At 43.9% G+C, this 18,889-nt stretch overlaps 1 protein-coding gene across 1 annotated transcript in view; it reads right to left on the minus strand.

The window, feature by feature from the left end:
- Positions 1–1,521: 1,521 nt before the first annotated feature.
- FANCC (FA complementation group C) overlaps positions 1,522–18,889 on the minus strand; it is a 208,014-nt gene continuing 190,646 nt past the window's right edge. The window contains exons 12-14 of the mRNA XM_007939843.1: positions 18,670–18,844; positions 14,851–15,057; positions 1,522–1,701 (exon numbers count right to left, since the gene is read on the minus strand). Of these exons, the coding sequence (XP_007938034.1) occupies positions 1,522–1,701; positions 14,851–15,057; positions 18,670–18,844 (562 nt within the window). The remainder of the gene's footprint in view (positions 1,702–14,850; positions 15,058–18,669; positions 18,845–18,889) is intronic.

The raw sequence follows: 18,889 nt of genomic DNA on the forward strand, positions 1-18,889 counted from the left end.
GCCACTCCTCCTCAGGTTTCTGAGTATCACTACAGTATCATTATGGAAGTAGATTGCACACCTTTCCTTCTGAGGAGTGGCTGGTAGGTAAAAATGGATTATTACTTGGACTCAGACCCACTGCAGGGTAGTCTGATTCCTAGTGGCCCCTCTACTAGGGCTACTCTCTGTCACTGAATTGAGCCCCTTTCATCATAGCCACAGAGTTGGCCAAAGATTCTGCATAAGATCCCCCAGCTCTTGTTCAAATGTCCAAGTGAAGCACACAACTCCTTTTTCAATTACTATACATTTCAATGAAGCATTTTTATATGAAAAGAGTGATGACAGTAGCTATGATAAAAATATTTTAATAGTGTACCTTTCTCACTGTAACATTTCACAGAAGGCAGGCCCAGGTCAAAAGTTCTTGGAATTTTCTAGATTTTTAGATGGATCTATCAGCCAGCCATACACTGAAATGAGTAATTCCCCTAAAAACTCAATTTCGAATCCAACAAAACTCTACTCATACCTCAAAACAGGAGCCAAGATTAAGTGCATCTGAGATTACTAATACATAAATCAAGGTGAACCTAAAAGAAAGTTTTGACTCATGTGACAAACACAATACACACAAAAGAATGTTCAGTTAATACAAACTAAGAATAAATCTACAAGGAAAAAAATTATCCTCAAGTAACATGAAGTTAGTATTAACACAGAGTTACCAATTCTTTATTAGGAATGCCAAATGGCCATTTTAGTTAAACAGAACAACTGATACAATAATCTCCTGCAATGCTTCTAAAACACATCCTACACCCTCACCTGTTGGCCATCTTTGAAGTACAGGTATTTTCATAGCTGTCACTATTTAGCAAAATGCAAACCAAAAAGGGTTAGCGTTCATACTGGCTTTATTTTCTCCCTAAGGGGTGCCGCTCTCAGAGGGTATGCAAATGTGTCCACCATTGCCCAGTGGCCCGTCACCTCCCCTTGTCACTGGCTTGGGTGTGTTCTGCTTCCCCTTGGGCAGGTCGGGGAGACTCAAGGGAAACTTGAAGGATCTTGACTCTTTTGGAGAAAGAATTTTTTAGGAAAGCAGGAGAGTCTAGCTTTATCTTATACAAAGAAAGCCTCAGATCCCTCTGGCGCAAATAAAATAACAATAGCAATTACCTGATTTCTTAAAAAAAACCTGAAAAACAAAAATGGAGACTTGTGGAAAGGGCTCAGTTACTTTCTAAATTCATCAGTGATTCAGCACCAATTTCTTGGTGCAAAGGCTTAGAAATACTCAAATAATGATTGTGCATCTTGGCTTGATACAGGGAAAAAAGGGCAAAAAAAAAAAAATCACTTCTCTCTAAACTTTTCTTCAGTGATTCTCTAATGTCCTACCTAAGCAGGTAGAGGGAATGCTGAAGGCATAATCCACTTTGAGCTGAAGCACCCATCTTCCTGTTTTGTGCAATGCATGCTCCCCGAGAGGTAATGCTTATCCTCACAGCTCAGAGAGGGCACTTACTGCACAAACTCCTAAACTGTCCCAGGGCCTCCCTGAGCCTCCACGTGGTCCACTTGAGTCCGCAGCTCTGCGAGGAGCTGTCTGGCCACTCTTCCAGATTTAGGGGCTTCGACACAAAGCTGATCCCATCTGTATAGTGTCTGGTCAAGGAAGCCAATGATCTCGTGGGTTATCTCTTCAGTTTGAGCCATCTACAATGAGGAGAGTGAGCAGGCAAGTTAAAACATTTCCCAGACATTTTCTGTTCCACTTGTACCCTGTCGCTGAAAATTAGCCACATTTTTATTAGCTCTGAAGTACAGCACTGAGGTCTCTTCTTTCGCCCTCAAGGTGATTAGCAAAGCAAGTCTGTTTTCCCAGGCTGGCTCTGAAGTTAGCAGAGTGATTGCCTAACGATCACTCTCTCCTGCACTGAGGTTCAGTGCACTGGGAATGGTGTTAGCCACAAGGCTACAGAGGAGGCTGTCCTGAGACGAGCACTGGCTAGATGCCACCATAAGCTTTGGGACTGTTTGCAGCGGGGAGAGAAGGCAAACCAACATGCTGTGGCTTGACTTTCTGCAAAGCCTTGCACTCACATGAGAAGTGGAAATGCCAAAGGGAGGTACCACCTGTTTCCACACAGCTTGTATATGGCCTTCTCAGGCGAGTGGTCCAGCCCACTTTTTTTTTTTTTTTAATAGGCATCTAAGGCTGTAACACCTGATTCTCACAGGGAAGGAGGAAACACAGGAATTGTTGGTTCTTATAAACACAGCCTCAAGGTGTTTGTTCTTGGCTGTTGGGACCCATAAGTATTTCCCTGGGAATTTCAGTTGAGAAAAGAGGAGGTAGGGGTGAGACTCTCACAACAATTTAGCTGTGTGAGGAATCTGTGATTTATGACACAAGCAGCTTTAAGCCCTGGGACCTCTGGTGGCATTCTGCCTAAGGCATTTGACTGCTAACCAGAAAGCTGGTGGTTCAAACCCACCAGCCACTCCTCGGAAGGAAGACTGGGTAATCTACTTCTGTAGTGATACCACCTCAGAAACCCAAGGAGAGGTCGCTATGAGAAGGATCTGACTCAATGGCAGTGAGTGTGGTTTTGGTTTAGCTTTAAGCCCTACGTTTCTGAACCGATCGTAGGACAGGGCAGTGTTTTGTTCTGTTGTGCATGAGGTCAGCAGGAGTTGGGGGCTGACTAGATAGCAGCTAACAACAATAAGTTTTCGAAAAAGTAACCTACACATCTGCTTTCTGTGGGTCAGTTCACATAGCAGCCTCAGGGCAACATTTAGTTAGCCATGGCAGTCCTGTCCACTTCCTCAGGATTCCTCATTGGGCCCTTCTGTTTGGGTGACCAGCTGCTCTGGTATCAGGGTCTTCTTCCTCCCTCAGACTATGTGTCAGGGGAAAGGCCTCTCACAGACCACATGCTATGGGCGCAATGGGTTGTATGGGGCATGATGCCAAGTATAAGTGACCGCTCACACTTCCTAGTGCCAGCTCTCCCTGGCCACTCACTTGCTTGGAAGTAGTGCTGGAGCTCATGAAGCCGAGTTGGCCAGGGCTACCCAGGCTGAGCCAGGCTCTGCTCGAGGGAGCAAACGCTGTGCAGCCTGGGCCCCTGGTTGGTATTGTCACCCCTTGGTTCTACACAGAAGTCTCACGCACACCATGCCAGACACGACCTTTGCCGGATGTGCATCTCCCTTGGACACGTGGAGCCCAAGTGGCGAAGGCTCTATTCCTGTTCACAGCAGCTGTGCCTGGTGATCAAAGGGCTCTCCCAAGCCAACGCAGGGCTGTGCCATTACAGGCACTACAGAAGACAGCTGATCTAACCTCACATTTCCTTTATAAGGCAACTCAACTCCCCACTGTTCACTCAAAGGTCTCTTAACCATTATAGAAACTCATCTCAGTTCAGCTAATGAAGGCAAACCCACATCCTGTTGGGCTTGGCTGGTGTGGGTCTACAGAGTGAATTAAATTCCTTTTCAGTCCAGCAACTATAGAACTGAACTCTATAGTCCAGATTTCTGCCACCTTTTAGCTGTTACTGCTGTGGTCCAGCAACAGAAGACAGAAGGAGGAGAAGGAAAAACACGAACTCAGGGCAGAAGGACTCCAAACAAACTGGCTACTTTGACCTCACACTCATCAAAGAACTAAGGGTGAGGAGGGCAAACAGACAGTAAACCCAGGAGAAGTGAGCGAGGCCAGAGAGCCAGCAGCCAGAGAGGGAAGGAGCAGGGGGTTGTGAGGAAAGTTTCAGAAGGCCCCATTGCTGCTTGATGTTTGCTGGGGAAGCTATAGAGCCGCTGGCTGAGGTGTGGAAGGTACACTTAGACTAGGCTGGTTAGGCCTGGGGATAGGGCATCTTTGAAGTGGGGCTGCTTGGAGAAGGCCCTGGAGGCTCTGATGAGGCAGTGGCCTCTGCCAACTCTGCATTTTAACAAGATCTCCAGGTGAATCTTACGTACACATGGAGATTCTGATTCTTATATATGGGGTGCAAATGCAAATTCTCAGCAGGGGCCAAACTGGAATGAACCCACTGGAAGCCTTGGTTCTCTCACCCCTGTGGTTGGGGTGGATCACAGACACTTCTATGATATCCCGAGCTTAAGCTGTGGGTGGATGGGAGAAGGGCAAAGGACAGAGAGCTCTGGGGAGGGAGGAGGACGCAGGGTCAGGGTGGCAGTGCCTGAGCCAGTGTTGTCATCGCTGTTAGCAGCAGAGCCTGTCAACACACACAGGGGCCAGGCATGGGCACCCAGCAGGCTCTCTGAGGGGCCCAGGAGGCTTTCTGTCTGTATCAGAAGGCAACACATTTAGAGAAATACTGATGTTTAATTCTTTAATGCATTTCTTCTCTGTATTCTTCACAGCTAAACTGGCTTAGCAATTTAATGAGGAAGCACTGGGATTTTTCCATGCTTCCTCAGCCCCTGGTTAGACCAGCAGCGTGGGTGTGTATGGCTGGGGCTGGATGGTGTGTGGCCCACACAGTAGCTAACTTGATTTTCAAGACATGATCTGGCTGCAGGACTCCTTATTCACAGCAGCCTCTCTGTGGCCTGAGGGGGGGGGGGTCTCTCTCTTTCTCCCCCGCCTTCCCCTATACCAGTCTCTTCTAATATTCACTTCTTAAACCAGTACAGAGCATTTGTAATAATCAATAAAGCAGTACTGACACATTACTATTAACCGAAGTCCAAACTTTATTCTGATTTCCTGTTTTCCCCTCACATCCCTTTCCTGTTCACATTTAGTCGTCATGTTGTCTTAGGCTCCTCTTAGCTATGGCAGCTTCTCAGACTTTTCTTGTTTTCAATGACCTTCACAGTCCATTGTTGTCACTGATCAAGTGTTTTGTCAAATGTCTCTCCATTGGGGTCTAATGTTTTTCTCATGGTGCGACTTGGGTTTTGGGTTTCAGGAGGAAGACCACAGAGGTCAAGTGCCATTCTCATCACAATCCTATCAAGGGTACATGCTGTCAATATGACTTAGCACTGTTGATATGGACCTTGATCACCTGGCTGAACTAATGTTGGTCAGGCTTCTCTACTCTAAAGTTACTCTTTTTTCCTTCCTCTTTTCTGTACTTTTCTCTGTGGAAATAATTCACTGTGCACAACCCACACTTAAGAGGTAGAGAGTTCTACTCCACCTCCCTAATAGCAGAGGCTCAACATACATTGTCTGGAATTCTTTGGCACAAGAGATTTGTCTAATCCCTCCCATTTATTTACTCAAACATTTATATCAGTATGGGCTCCTGATATTTATTAATACTGTAGGTAACAATCCCATGGTGCTTCATTAATTTTGTTGCTCAAATAGTTCCATTCCTGGTCACTGAGCTCCTTCAGAAGCTCTTTGTTTTTTTAGCACTCCCTTTTTGTTTCTAGTATGACAAGATGCACCAGGCTCATCTTGTACATTTCCTGCCCTAGTCCTAGAATCAGCCATTTCTCCAAAGAGCGGTATTAGAAAATAAGATCTGTGCACTTGATATGCTCATTTCTACTGGGCTGTTGTTGCTTTTAGGCCCTTTCAGCTGACAGAGTAAGATGGTAAGTGTGTATATCCTAAACCATGTATTTACACAAAACCAAAAAACCAAACCCACTGCCATGGAGTTGATTCTGACTCATAGTGACCCTGTAGGACAAAGTAGAACTGCCCCCAGAGGGTTTCCAAGGCTGTAAATCCTTACAGATGCAGACTGCGTCATCTTCCTCCCACAGAGCAGCTGGTGTGTGTGAACCACCAATCTTCTGGTTAGCAGCCCAATGTTTTATCACTATGCCACCAAAGTCCTTAGAAGAAGGCATAGAATGGGAGATATCATTGCTGATGTCAGATAGATCTTGGCTGAAAACAAAGAATATCAGAAATATGTTCACCTGTGTTTTATGGATTATGCAAAGATATTTGACTCTGTAGAACATAAGAAATTATGGACAGCATTATGAAGAATGGGAATTCCAGAACAGCTAATTGTGCTCATGAGGAAACTGTACAGAACAAGATGATACGCCATGGTTTAAAATTGGGAAAAGTGTTCATCAGGGTTGTATCCTTTCATTATACTTATTCAATCTGTATGCTGAGCAAATAATCCAAGAAGCTGGACTATATGAAAATGAATGTGGCATCAGGATTGTAGGAAGACTCATTTCATTAACAACTTGCGATATGCAGATGATACAACCTTGTTTGGTGAAAGTGAAGAAGAGTTGAAGCACTTACAAAGACTGAAGACTTCAGTATGGATTACTCCTCAACATAAAGAAAACAGAAATTCTCAAAACTGAACTAATAAGCAATATCATGATAAATGGAGAAAAGGTTAAAGTTTGTCAAGGATTTCATTTTACTTGGATCCATAATCAATGCCCATGGACCCAGCAGTCAAGAAATCAGATGACATGTTGCACTGGGCAATTTTGCTGCAAAAGACCTCTTTAATGTGTTAAAGAGCAAAGATGCCACTTTGAAGACTAAGGTGCAGCTGACTCAAGCAATAATATTTTCAATAGCCTCATATGCATATGAAAGCTGGACAATGAATAAGGAAGACTGAAGAAGAATTGACGCATTTTAACTGTGGTGCCAGTGAAGAATACTGAAAATATCATGGACTGCCAGAAGAATGAACAAATCTGTCTTGGAAGAAGTACAGTCAGAATGCTCCTTAGAAGCAAGAATAGCCCTACTTCATCTTATGTACTTTCTCATCTTGTCAGAAGGGACCAGTCCCTATGGAAGGATATCATGCTAGGCAAAGTCAGCAAAAAGGGGAAGACCCTCAAAAATATGGATTGCTAGAAGGGCTTCAATGATGGGCTCAAGCAGAGCCAAGATAGTGAGGATGGTGCAGGGTCTGGGAAGTGTTTCATTCTGTTGTACATGGAGTTGCTATGTTGTCAGAGCCAACTCAATGGCACCTAACAACCACCACAAGGAGCTCTGGTAGTATGGTGGTTAAAGCATTTGACAGCTAACCAAAAGGTTGGTGGTTTGAACCCACTAAGCACCCTGTCAGAGAAAGACGAGGCAGTCCGTTTCCATAAGATTTACAGCCTTGGAAACCCTATGGAGCAGTTCTACTGTGTCCTAAAAGGTCATTTTGAGTTAGAATTGACTGGATAGCAGTGTATTTTTTTTTTTAAGGAAAAAATAGGAATTGCTTATAAATCGGACATTACCTGAGGAGTGCATAAGCCCTACTGTTTCCAGATGAGTAAAGAAGACAGGAAGGGGCTTACATTCTCTGCATGCCTCAAATGGGCCCAGTGCAGTGCTGGGCACTCAATACAGATAGCCTCCTTGGACCTCTGAGAAAGCAGTCAATTATTTTCTCTATTTCATCAGTGAGAAAATGAGGTTCAAAGAGGTTAAATAAATTACTTAAGGTCACCCACTATGAAGATTTGGTCCCTGGTCCACCCAACACCCTGGCCCACACTCTTCTGTACCATGCCAAGGGGAAAGCAGAGGGGAGCTAGGACTCTCCCAGCCTAAGGGGTTAAGGGGAGGAGCTTTCTCCCACCTTCTGGCCAGGGGAGCCCTCCACTTGGCTTCCCTTGTTGAGCTCACAGCCTACCCAAGCCCAAAGAATTCAAAGAAAAAGGGCCAGAGCCACGATGGAACAATGGGGAACAGGAGGCACACAACCAGGCTCCAACCCAGAAGACCCTGGGAGCCTCTTCGCTGCCAAAGTTGAGCTCACTGGTGACCTTGCCCATGCCCTCCCCTCTGGGGGGTGGAGGGAGGTGGTGGCACTGGGGAAGTGAGGCACTGTTTGCAAAGTAAAGGGATATCCAAGGTCACAGAGTCTGACTACAAAGATTCCCCCCATTTCACCTTCAAAGTTGGCTCTTCTCACACAAGAGCCGCTCTCCTAAAGGAATTCACAGAGTGTATTGTCTGCCCTGCCTTCTTCTGGACACACATCTCTCCCTTCCCATTATCTACTCCCGCTCTCATAAAGCTACAGCAGAAACCAGAAATTACCACCCATCCCATGGGGGAATCTGCCAGCTTTGGGGAGAGAGGAAGTGTCAGATGAATGAAGGCTGCCTTTCTCTTTCTTTTTCTTTTTAACTTTTCATTAAAACAAAGGCAGAAATAAAGAACCCCCATGTACTCATCACCTAACTACAACAAGTAACTCATGGCCAATTTTGTTTCAGTCTATACCCCCTTCCTTACTGGATTATTTTGAAGCAAATCAAGGCACTAAATCATTTCATCTGTAAAATTTCAGTACGCTCAGATCACTTAAAAACAACAGCAGAACTACAATGAGATGTCACTACACATCTATTAAAACAAAAACCAAACTTACTGCCATGAAGTCAATACCAACTCATAGCAACCCCCATTGGGTTTCCAAGGCAGTAAATCTTTACAGAAGTAGATTGCCCCATCTTCCTTCCAAGGAGCAGGTGGTGGATTTGAACCACCAGGCTTCTGGTTAGTAGTCAAATACCTTAGGCACTACACCACCAGAGCTCCTTCCACATCTCTTAGAATGGCTAAATCCAAAAAGCTGGCAATACCAATGGCAAGCAAGGATACAGAGGAACAGGAACTCTCATGCATTGCTTATGGAAATGCAAAAATGGTACAGCCACTTTGGAAGACTGGCAGCTTCTTGCAAAACTAATCATAGTCTTACCCTACAGTCCTGCACTCACTCTCCTAAGTATTTACCCAAATGAGTTGAAAACATACATCCTCACAAAAACCTGGACATGAATGTTTATTACAGCTTTATTTATAATCGCCAAAAACTGGAAGCAACCAAGATGCCCTTCAGTAGGCAAACGTATAAACTGTTATACAACCATACAATGAGCTATTATTCAGCAGTAAAAAGAGACAAGCAATCAAGCCACAACAAGACACAAATGCATCTGAAATGCATATTGCTAAACCAATCTGAAAAACTACATATTATATGATTCCATTTATATGACATTCTGGAAAATGTAAAACTATGGAGATGGTAAACAGATAAGAGGTTGCTAGCAGTTCTGATAGAGGGTGGTATTGAATAGGAGTTTTTTAGAATGGTGCAGTTATTGTGTGATGCTATAATGGGGAACACACGACATTAGTTAAAACCCATAGATCTCCATTGCACAGAGTAAACTTAACTATATGCAAACTCTAAAAAATCACTTAGGAGGTAGGGGAGATTCCCAGGATGGAATGCAGAGTGTGACAACAGAATCTACAGGAAATATATGAAACAGTGTATGAAACATTTCATACATACCAATGTATGAACAACTTCACTGAAATGAGTTGTGTTCTGGTTACCTAGTAACACGCTGACAAGAATATAACACAAATGGGATGGCTTTAACAAACAGAGGTTTATTCTTACAATTTTGGAGGCTTTAAGTCCAAGTTCAAAGTGCCAGGCTCTAGGGGCTGGGTGAAAGCCCCTCAACCTTGGGCTTCAGCTCTGTCTCCTGCTCCTGGCCCACTGAAGCTGGAGGCTTTTCTTCAATCAGCTGCTGGGTGCTGAGGCTGACAAACCCAAGGTCGACAAGTAACCAAGCACAATCCCGATATTACCTAACCACATGGCAGGGCATTAATTCAAACCCATTGAAAGTCCCAAGATTGGCAGAGCATGGCAGACTGCTGAACAATGCCATGGCTACATGCAGGGTTCAAGCATGCCATAAGCTAGAGACTGTTCCCAAAGCGAAGCAGACCACATCCCTAAAGCAGCTACTCAGTTGCTTGTGGTAGATCCCTCTATGGAGTCGATTGCCAGTCTCATCATGGGGAATAACTACCACCAGCTGTCACAACCTTAACTACTGCAAGTGGGTACTAAGGTGTTGACCTTAGTAACTTTGGAAATGAATGGAGACTGTATGACTGAAGACAAAGGTACTGTACAGAAACAATGTACTCTAATTGATAAAAGTTATTTCTCATGGGGTACATCTAACAATTCTGAAACCACTTTATACATACTTGAAAAAAAAAAAACAAAACCCACTGCCATTGAGTTGATTCCAATGCAAAACGACCGTCACTGAGTTTCCAAGGCTGTGAATCTTTACAGAAGTAGATTGCCTCATCTTCCTCCCACGGAGCAGCTGGTGGGTTTGAACCACTGACCTTCTGGTTAGCACCCAAATGCCTTACCAACTATGCCACCAGAAGTCCTTACATATATACGGAAACTACACAATTAATTAAGTGGATGGCAGTTTGGAACCAGATTTCTCATTCTTAGAGTGGGAAATTACACATAAGGAAGAAGAGGAGGCTAGAATGATACATGTGGTCATATATTAGAGTTGCACATATCAGTATAAACTCATCTTTAGCTTAATATGGATATAGGTAGCTACATGTAGACATATTATAGATCTGTGTAAATACAAGGGAGCTCTGGTGCTAGGACCTCTGGTAGCTTAGTGCCTAAGGGACTTGACTGCTAACCAGAAGGCTGGTGGTTCAAACCTACCAGCCACTCCTCGGATGAAAGGTTGGGCAATCTACTTCCGTAGTGATGTTGTTATTGTTGTTATGTGCCTTCGAGTCAGACCTGACTCATAGCAACCCCTCCCTTGGGTTTCCGAGGTAGTATCACTATGGAAGTAAACTGCCCAACCTTTCTTCTGAGGAGTGGCTGGTGGGTTTGAACCACCAGCCTTCTGGTTTGCAGTCAAGTGCCTTAGGCACTATGCCACCAGATCCGTAGTGATATTGCCTTATAAACCCAAGGAGGGGTCGCTATGAGTCATGTCCAACTCGACAGCACATTACAACAACAACAACAACAACAATTGGTGGTGCTGTGGTTAAATGGTGGTGCTGAAATGGTTGAATATTGACCAATTTTCGTATAGTGACTCTGTGTATGTCTTCCATCTTCCTTTGATGCTTCCTGTATTGTTCAGTATTTCGTTCACAGAATCCTTCAGTATTACAACTTGAGGCTTGAATTTTCCTTCAGTTCTTTCAGCTTGAAGAAATGCTAAGCATGTTCTTCTCTTTTGGTTTTCTAATTCCAGGTATTGTGCACATTTTGTTATAATACTTTACTCTGTCTTCTTGAGCTGACCTTTGAAATATTCTGTTCAGATCTTTTACTTAAGCATTTCTTCCATTTGTTTTAGCTACTCTCCATCCAAGAGCAGGGAGCTCTGGTAGCGTACTGCCTAAGGCACTTGACTGCTAACCAGAAGACTGATGGTTCAAACCCACCAGCCACTCCTTGGAAGGAAGGTTGGACTATCTACTTCCGTAGTGATACCTCCTCAGAAACCCCAGGAGGGGTTGCTCTGAGTCAGATCCGACTCAACTGCAATGAATTTAGTTTGCTTTTTTCATGTATCATATGTTCTTGATATCATCCCACAACTTATCTGGTCTTTGGTGATTGGTGTTCAATGAGTAAAATCTGTTCTTCAGATGGTTTCTAAATTCAGGTGGAATATAATCAAGGTCATATTTTGGCTCTCGTGGACTTGTTTTAATTTTCTTCGGCTTCAATTTGAACTTACATATGAGGACTTAATAATCTTTCCCTAGTCAGCTCTGGCCTTGTTCTATCTGATGATATTAGCTTCTCCATCACCTCTTCCCACAGATATAGTCGATTTGATTCCCGTGTATTCTATCTGGTAAGGTCCACATATATAGTCCCCATTTATGTTGTTGAAAAAAGGTATATGCAATAAACAGATCATTGGTCTCACAATAACCTATCATGTGGTCTCCAGTGTCATTTCTTTCACCATGTTTTCCAACCACCAATGCTGCTTCTTTGTTTCCAACTTCATATTCCAATCACCAGTAATTATCAATACATGTTGATTGCATGTCTGGTCAATTTCAGACTGCAGAAGTTGGTAAAAATCTTCAATTTCTTCATCTTTAGCTTTAGTGGTTGGTGCATAAATTTGAATAACAGTTGTATTAACTGGTCTTCTCTATAGCATTATAAAGAGCTCTGGTAGTGTAGTGTCAAGGCATTTATGTAAATATGCCTTCACTTTGAAAGGACTGAACCAGCCCCTAACCAAAAAACCAAACTCACTACCATCAAGTACCATCAAATTGATTCAGACTCATAGCAACCCCATGGGGTTTCTAAGGCTGTAAATCTTTATGGAAGCGGACTGCCTTTTCTTTCTCCTGTGGAGCAGCTGGCGGATTTGACACGCCAACCATTTGATTGGCAACCCAATGCCTTAATCACAGAACCACCAGAGATCCTTTTTCTTGCATTAAAGTAAGGCTAAATAAGAGCTGTATGCACTTGGTCCAACTTAAAGACAGTTAGGAATGGATCTCATTCGTAACCGTGGACTGCCTGTTCTTACAATTGACTCTTACTATGTCCTGATTTAACCTGAATGTACCAAGACTGGGAAAAGTTAAATTCTGTTAGCCACTCTGTTTAAGGCCATTTTCAGGGCTAAACTGAAACTGAAAAAAAAAAAAAAAAAAAGTAAAAAATGGCTGCTCACTGCTCCTATGAAAGCAGGGCAAAGGTCATATGGCCACAGCTCCATCAGGTCCTGAGGGCTGGGACTGCACCACCCTCCCCTCAGAGCAATCCCTGCCCTGATGATTTAGTGATAATGAATGATGTCTCAGGATGTAAACCATGTGAAAAGCGACTCCAGGCAGCCAGGTCAAACACAAAATGTCCCAGAATCACAGAAAATTAAAGCTCAAAGAGCTGAAGAGGTTGTCCTGACAGCTCCTTCAAGTCACAGGTGAAGGGCCCAGGACACATAAGTCATAGGTGTTGCCCAAGAGCACAGACCAAATGACAGGAAGTGCCTGGGTTGACCCTGGGGTCTCCAGGCACCTCCTTACTTTGCTTTCTCCCACGTTGGGGCCCTCCTCTGGAAGCTGCATCAGCTGAGTTCAGCTTCTAACCCTGGTTCTATGAGGGATATCCTAACATCTCCTATATCTCACTAAACACAGTCACTGAGCAAACACGTTGTGTGGGATATTGACCAAGAGAGACCTACAAAACTTGTGCTCTATGTGTGTAGGGCCGGGCCACCATGCTGCAATTTGGGCCACACAAAGAAGCAATAACGTAACAACTGACCGGTTACGTTTTAAGACACCAATTGGGCCCTATTCTATACAAGCAAAGCCTTTTGGGGAAAGATAGACAAAGAGGCCAGTATGGGAAAGAATCCCACCAGTTCTCCTTATTTGCCTTGGGTACTTCTTCCTTCCCTAAGGTCAGGCGGAGGCTTTCCTGAGAGAGAAAGAGCGAGTATCTCTCATGAATGTCTTTCTTATTATCAACGTCTCCATCTTCTTTCTCACAAGACACCTTCCCTCCACAAGGCTGATAGAAAGGACTCTTCTACTCAGCCACCCCTGACCCTGACCAACTCCCTCTGACATGGGTCCCACACCCCCACCCTCCAACCGTAAGGCTTAGAGTTTAATGCCCGCCCACTCACTGCCATGAGGGCCAGGCTGCCATGCTGCAATTTGGGCCAAAGTCCCAGGATGACAGAGGCTGTCTGTCTGCCTGGGGACCCTTAGGGGAGGGGCCTGGTTCAGGTGAAGATGCAGGTGACCTCCAACCAACCCTGCTGCTTTCTTCAGCAAGCAGACCCCCCTCTAAGTCCCCCAGCAGGAAGGCATCTCCTCTGCTGACCTCCTGGTCTTACCTAGGAGACTCCGGGAGCATCTTTACCCCTACCTGCAAGGACACAGACTAAGTGAAAAGGGAGAGATTACATTTTTTCACAGCAACCACTAGCTGACAGCAGTTATTGTAACTTAAACCAGAGATAAAGCTGGTTGATACCAAGTTCTATGGATATTTTTAGCTCTCACCTGTGGAGTTCTCTCACCACAAATGGGTTTGGAAGTGAGTAAGTGTGCTTTTTTCTAAATAAAAGCACATGACCAAGAACAGAAGCATTCTCCTGGTGCTGGGCTGGGCTCAGAGGAGCTGGTGCCCAGTGCATGACAGGAGAATCCTGTTCTGTGCTCAGTCGCCCTGCAGGCTCCCAGGAAGGCTCTGTTTAGACCAAAACACAGCACGTGAGAAGGGATCGAATGGCTCCCTGCTGGCTCCCAAGGCTGAGCCTGCCCATACCGACTGTTCTCACCAATATAAGAACCACCTAGGTGATGATTCTTGGCACGGTGGGTCATTTGTCACTGAGACTTTCCCTATAGTCACACTCCCATTAAAACAGGACCTTCTCAGGAAGGGAGTAGGAGGGGGCTTCTTGGTGCTTGAAACATTGCGCTCTTTATTTGGTTGCTGGCAGCATAGGTGTTTTGATTTGTGAAACTCTGTCCAGTTGTATGTATATGTCAATAAAAAGTAAAACAAGTAGAAACAAAAGTAAAAACTTGCAGAGCCAGCACATTGGAGATCTTTTTGACGTGGACTATTCTTTACACCCATGTTCCCTGGGCTTCTGAGGATTTCTCTGAGATTAACACCAGGCCTGAACCACAAGGTGGCTGCTTTTCCTGGGGGTGGCGTGCGGAGGAGGTAGTGCACGAAAATTGAGAGAACAATACAGGGAGACAGGGGACTTGGCTTTTACAATCAGCCCTGGCAGCAAGCTTTGTGGCCCAGAAGTCACCCCCTTTCCCTGAGCCTGTTTTCTCTTTTATAACATAAAGGTGTTGCGCAGGGCAGGCTCAAGGTTGCACCTCAGTGGTGAAACTCCCTATCCATCCATGTTGGGGCAGCTCTGTGGAACATAACACTCTGCAGAGGCTGGGACCCTTGGGCAGGTAACCCACCTTTTATCTGGAGTGCAGGTGAGAAGGGGGATGCCAGAGAAGGGGAGACTTACAAGGGTGATGACTTCCCTGGCGATGGTGTGGCCTCTAGGAGCCCAGAGCAGGAAGCTCAGGAGGAGGTGCCTGACCAGCCGTTGACATGCCAGAGGCCTGGGGTCTCCTTCTCTGTCCTCACCAGCTGCTGTCTGTAGATCCTGGCCTGAGAGGGTTGGACTCCTGAACAGCTTCAGGAGGCGACCGATCACCACCTTCACCTCTACCTGCAGGGTGTAATTTCAAAGGGTAAGAGATTCTGGCAGAAGGGGACCTGCATATCTCTAGGATTTATTCAGTACTTTGAAGAGAGGCCTGGTGCCCGAGGGAGGGGAGGCAGAGCGGCCCACATCTGAGTTGACACACTGCTCCACACAAACTCAAATGGGCCTAATGGAAATTTCTGGACTGTCTTTGGTCTTGCTCACTAAGCAGCCAGGGCACCATGCCAGGAACTGATTTTTTTTCCTTTTTCTTCTTCTTTTTTTTTTTTTTCCAATGAAAGGAAAGCAAGAAAAGTCCTCAGCAGAATGCAGTCAGATTTTTACACTGTGGGAAAAAGAACAAAAAGCTCCTTGAAGACTCATTGTCCTATCGCAGCCACAAATCAATCAAAGCCCCAAGCGATGGACCTCTACTGAGCCAGTGTCCTGATAAGGATGCAGGCTTTCCTTCTGTCTTTTGTGATTTTTTTATTTTTTTTTGGAAAAATATATATGCATACATACCCCACATTTGCTTTATTTTAAATAGACACTGAAATAGTCTGTTCACATATGTTTAAAGCTTAAAGAGAGGTCAAAGGTCTGTGGAATCCACATAATTAATGGCAATTGTTACAGGCCTGTGGGTTGTTTTTGCATAAAAATATTTATTTCATGCTGAGACTTCTGCTTGCTACAGGAATGGTACATCAAGTTAGGACTTAGAAAACAAAGCAAAAACCAAAAGTTACAGGTCCAAAATGCCACATGGAATTCATGAACAGCTATGTTCTATCATCTTTGAAAGAATACTTCACCCTATTCTGAGAATTCCCATGACCGAGTTTATAGATTTTGTGCAAGTCAGTAAGTTAAGACCCCATTGAATGAAGGCTGTCATAAACTCCAGTACACTAGGCGTGCTGTGTGAGCTCTTCTGACCCCAACGCGAGACCGTGAGAAACTGCAACATGGCGTTCCTCCACAGAGACTGGCATTGTACCAACAGGAGAAGAACACCCTCTCACTACCTCTTCTCGGGCCGGGCCGGACGGGGGTGGTCATCATCTGACTGGATCTACAGGGGCCCATGACCATCTTGCCATTGAACTGTGTCTGTAAAAATGTCTGCACCCAGGAGGTTATGCCTTTATACCCCACTGTCTTGGCTGTTTTTTGATTTTGTATCTTTGTCCAATATTCCTGAGACTTGGTCTTCTTCCCTTCTATTTTGTCTCAGTCCTTCCCTTCCAATGCATTCCATGTCCCTAAGCTTCTATTTGACATGTTGTTGTTGTTATATGCCGTCGACCCCTCTTTGGGTTTCTGAGGCAGTATCACTACGGAAGTAGATTGCCCCATCTTCCTTCTGAGGAGTGGCTGGTGGGTTTGAACTGCCAGCCTTCTGGTTAGCAGTCAAGTGCCTTAGGCACTATGCTACCAGAGCTCCCTTCTATTTGACATACCACTACATTAAATGCTTTCTAACTTTTTCAGGAGAAAGATGTACACTTTCTTCTCTTTTCTCTTTAAAGTATTATATTTTTATTCTGTGTTATACAAACTTATATATGTTCATGGTAAGAAACTTGAACAAAAGAGAAAAGTAAAAAAAAGAAAAAGTGATCTATTATTCCATTACCCAGAGAGACTCATTGTTAATAATTTGGTTTTCATACTTCCTGGCTTTTTTCTATGTGTTGAGAGGCTACCACTCATGATATATAATGTTTTTTGTCTCACATTTTTCATTTCACAATGCACTATAGACAACTTACTCTTTCTATAGAACATATTCTTTAAGAATATGGTTTTTCATGGTAGAAGGCTATTCCATGGTTAGGACATACCACAATTAATTTAGCCAACATCCTTACCACTGAAAGTTTAAGCCATTTACCATTTTGCAATTATGAATCATGTTGTGATGAATAGCCTTGTACATTAATTTTTCTATAGATCTCTAGTAATTATTTCCTTAGCCTACTTCCTAGAAGTAGAATGATACAGTTAAATGAAAGTTCACAAAACCCCGGGGGCAGCCAGTATGTATTATTAACTAGAGTAGGAAAATGAAGCCCCACTTGCTGTCCTGGACATCACATCCATCAATGTCTCAGGTTGGATACCAACAAGGAAGTGGCACTGGAGTCATTAATATGAAGCACTCACCAATAAAGTAACAAAGCAGATGGCCACCTCTGATAGCACAGCTAATAAGTAAACGGACATGCTGGTACTAAAAGACTCTGAACGAGTTAATCCATTTTTACCCAAGATGTCTAAGCTTTTCCTAAATAAGTGACTAAGCATAGATTAAAAAAAAAAAAAGAAAAAAAAAAAATCTGGCTAGCAGAAAGATGTGCCAATGCAGAACTTTCTAGAAATCACATCTTATCAGACAACTTCTTTTTCCATATTTCAAAAGTGAGTCTTCCTTTGTGAGGATCTATGATCAATATCTGCCAATTTAGCTTACTCAGAATCAAATATGAAATACATATAAGAGAGTTTTAGAAATTAAAACTAGTGGTTCATGCAATTTAATTATTATTAAAAATAAGATGATGAAAATCAGAAACTAGAACTTTTCCTTAATTAGTGTATTGTGGTATTTTTAAGGGGGAAAAAAGAGAAGGCTTTTTAACCAGACAGCAATACTCAAATACATATGTGGATTATGATCATTTCTTTTTAAAATATTCTATTTTTGATTCCAAATAAATTACTACCAAATTTCAACTTTTTAAAATGCAAAACTCATTTCCTTTTCCTTGCCATGCAAGCCTTTAAACAAATAAAATACACAGACATATTTATACTAGTGTCTGATGTTTTCAAACAACAGAAGATATAAAGCAAATATGAACATCACTCCATACGTAATGAAACTGGTTTCCTTTAATTATTAAAATCAGCAAAAAAACAAAAAACGCTTTGGCAGTTGAAGTTTCAAAAACCAGCAAATAATTGTATGCAAGGGAGATGCCAATGCCTTTAATCAAAGTACCACTTCCTGTAATTATTATACGACATATAAAATAACAACTGTCTCTGCCACAGAGTTATCAGGTCCTATACTTAAATGCTGTTATTCAGGAAATGCTCAATCCTTTTTCAGAAGCAAAATGGTTAATAGCATGTGATTCTTTTAGTAAGAATTCTAAACAAAGCTGGTAATGTGAGGCTTTGCTGCCCGGTCCAAGAAAGCAATCACTCAAGATGGCCAGGCTGCTAGTCGGAAAGAGGACATAGACTAAGGGCCAGACCTGCTGCAGGTTGGCACGCCTCCGAGAACCCCATCCAACTCACCAGAGACAGTCCTCAAGGGCAGTGGCCCCAGGTGGGCATGCCTGTGAAGTGAGGGCAGACCTGGCAGCTGAGCCAGAAGAGGTCAGATGGCAGTATCCATCTCCTTGGAGGTCCCCAGGAGTGGGCATCTGCCTCCACTCAGCTCTCTGAAGGCACAGAAAGGTCTGTGAGCAGAAGCAGCATGCAGCCAGTTATCACCCTAGCAGATGTCATCCCAACACACACTGCACCTGCCCAGAGCTGTGGTGTGTGTGATTTTGTGAAGGCTAAACCGCTTCCCGGGACTGAGACAGAACCCCGCACGTGGTGGGCCCTGCCACCCACCATGGTTTGTGCTCTCTGCTGACTCCCATCGTGGGGACTGGAGGAGAATGCCAGGAGCCACAGAAGGGCCTCCGGGGGTTCGGCTTCTGAGATCAGCAACTGCTCAGCCGCAATATCAGCCCATCCGCCAAAGTGAATGAACAAAAACCAGCTCTCAAAGGCACCTCTGTAGGACCTGGAACAAAACCAAAACCCATGGCAGCAGCGACTTGATTTTTTT

This window comes from Orycteropus afer, unplaced genomic scaffold, assembly GCF_000298275.1.
Source record: "Orycteropus afer afer isolate SDZICR_OR568_19922 unplaced genomic scaffold, OryAfe1.0 scaffold00005, whole genome shotgun sequence".
Lineage (NCBI taxonomy): Eukaryota > Metazoa > Chordata > Mammalia > Tubulidentata > Orycteropodidae > Orycteropus > Orycteropus afer.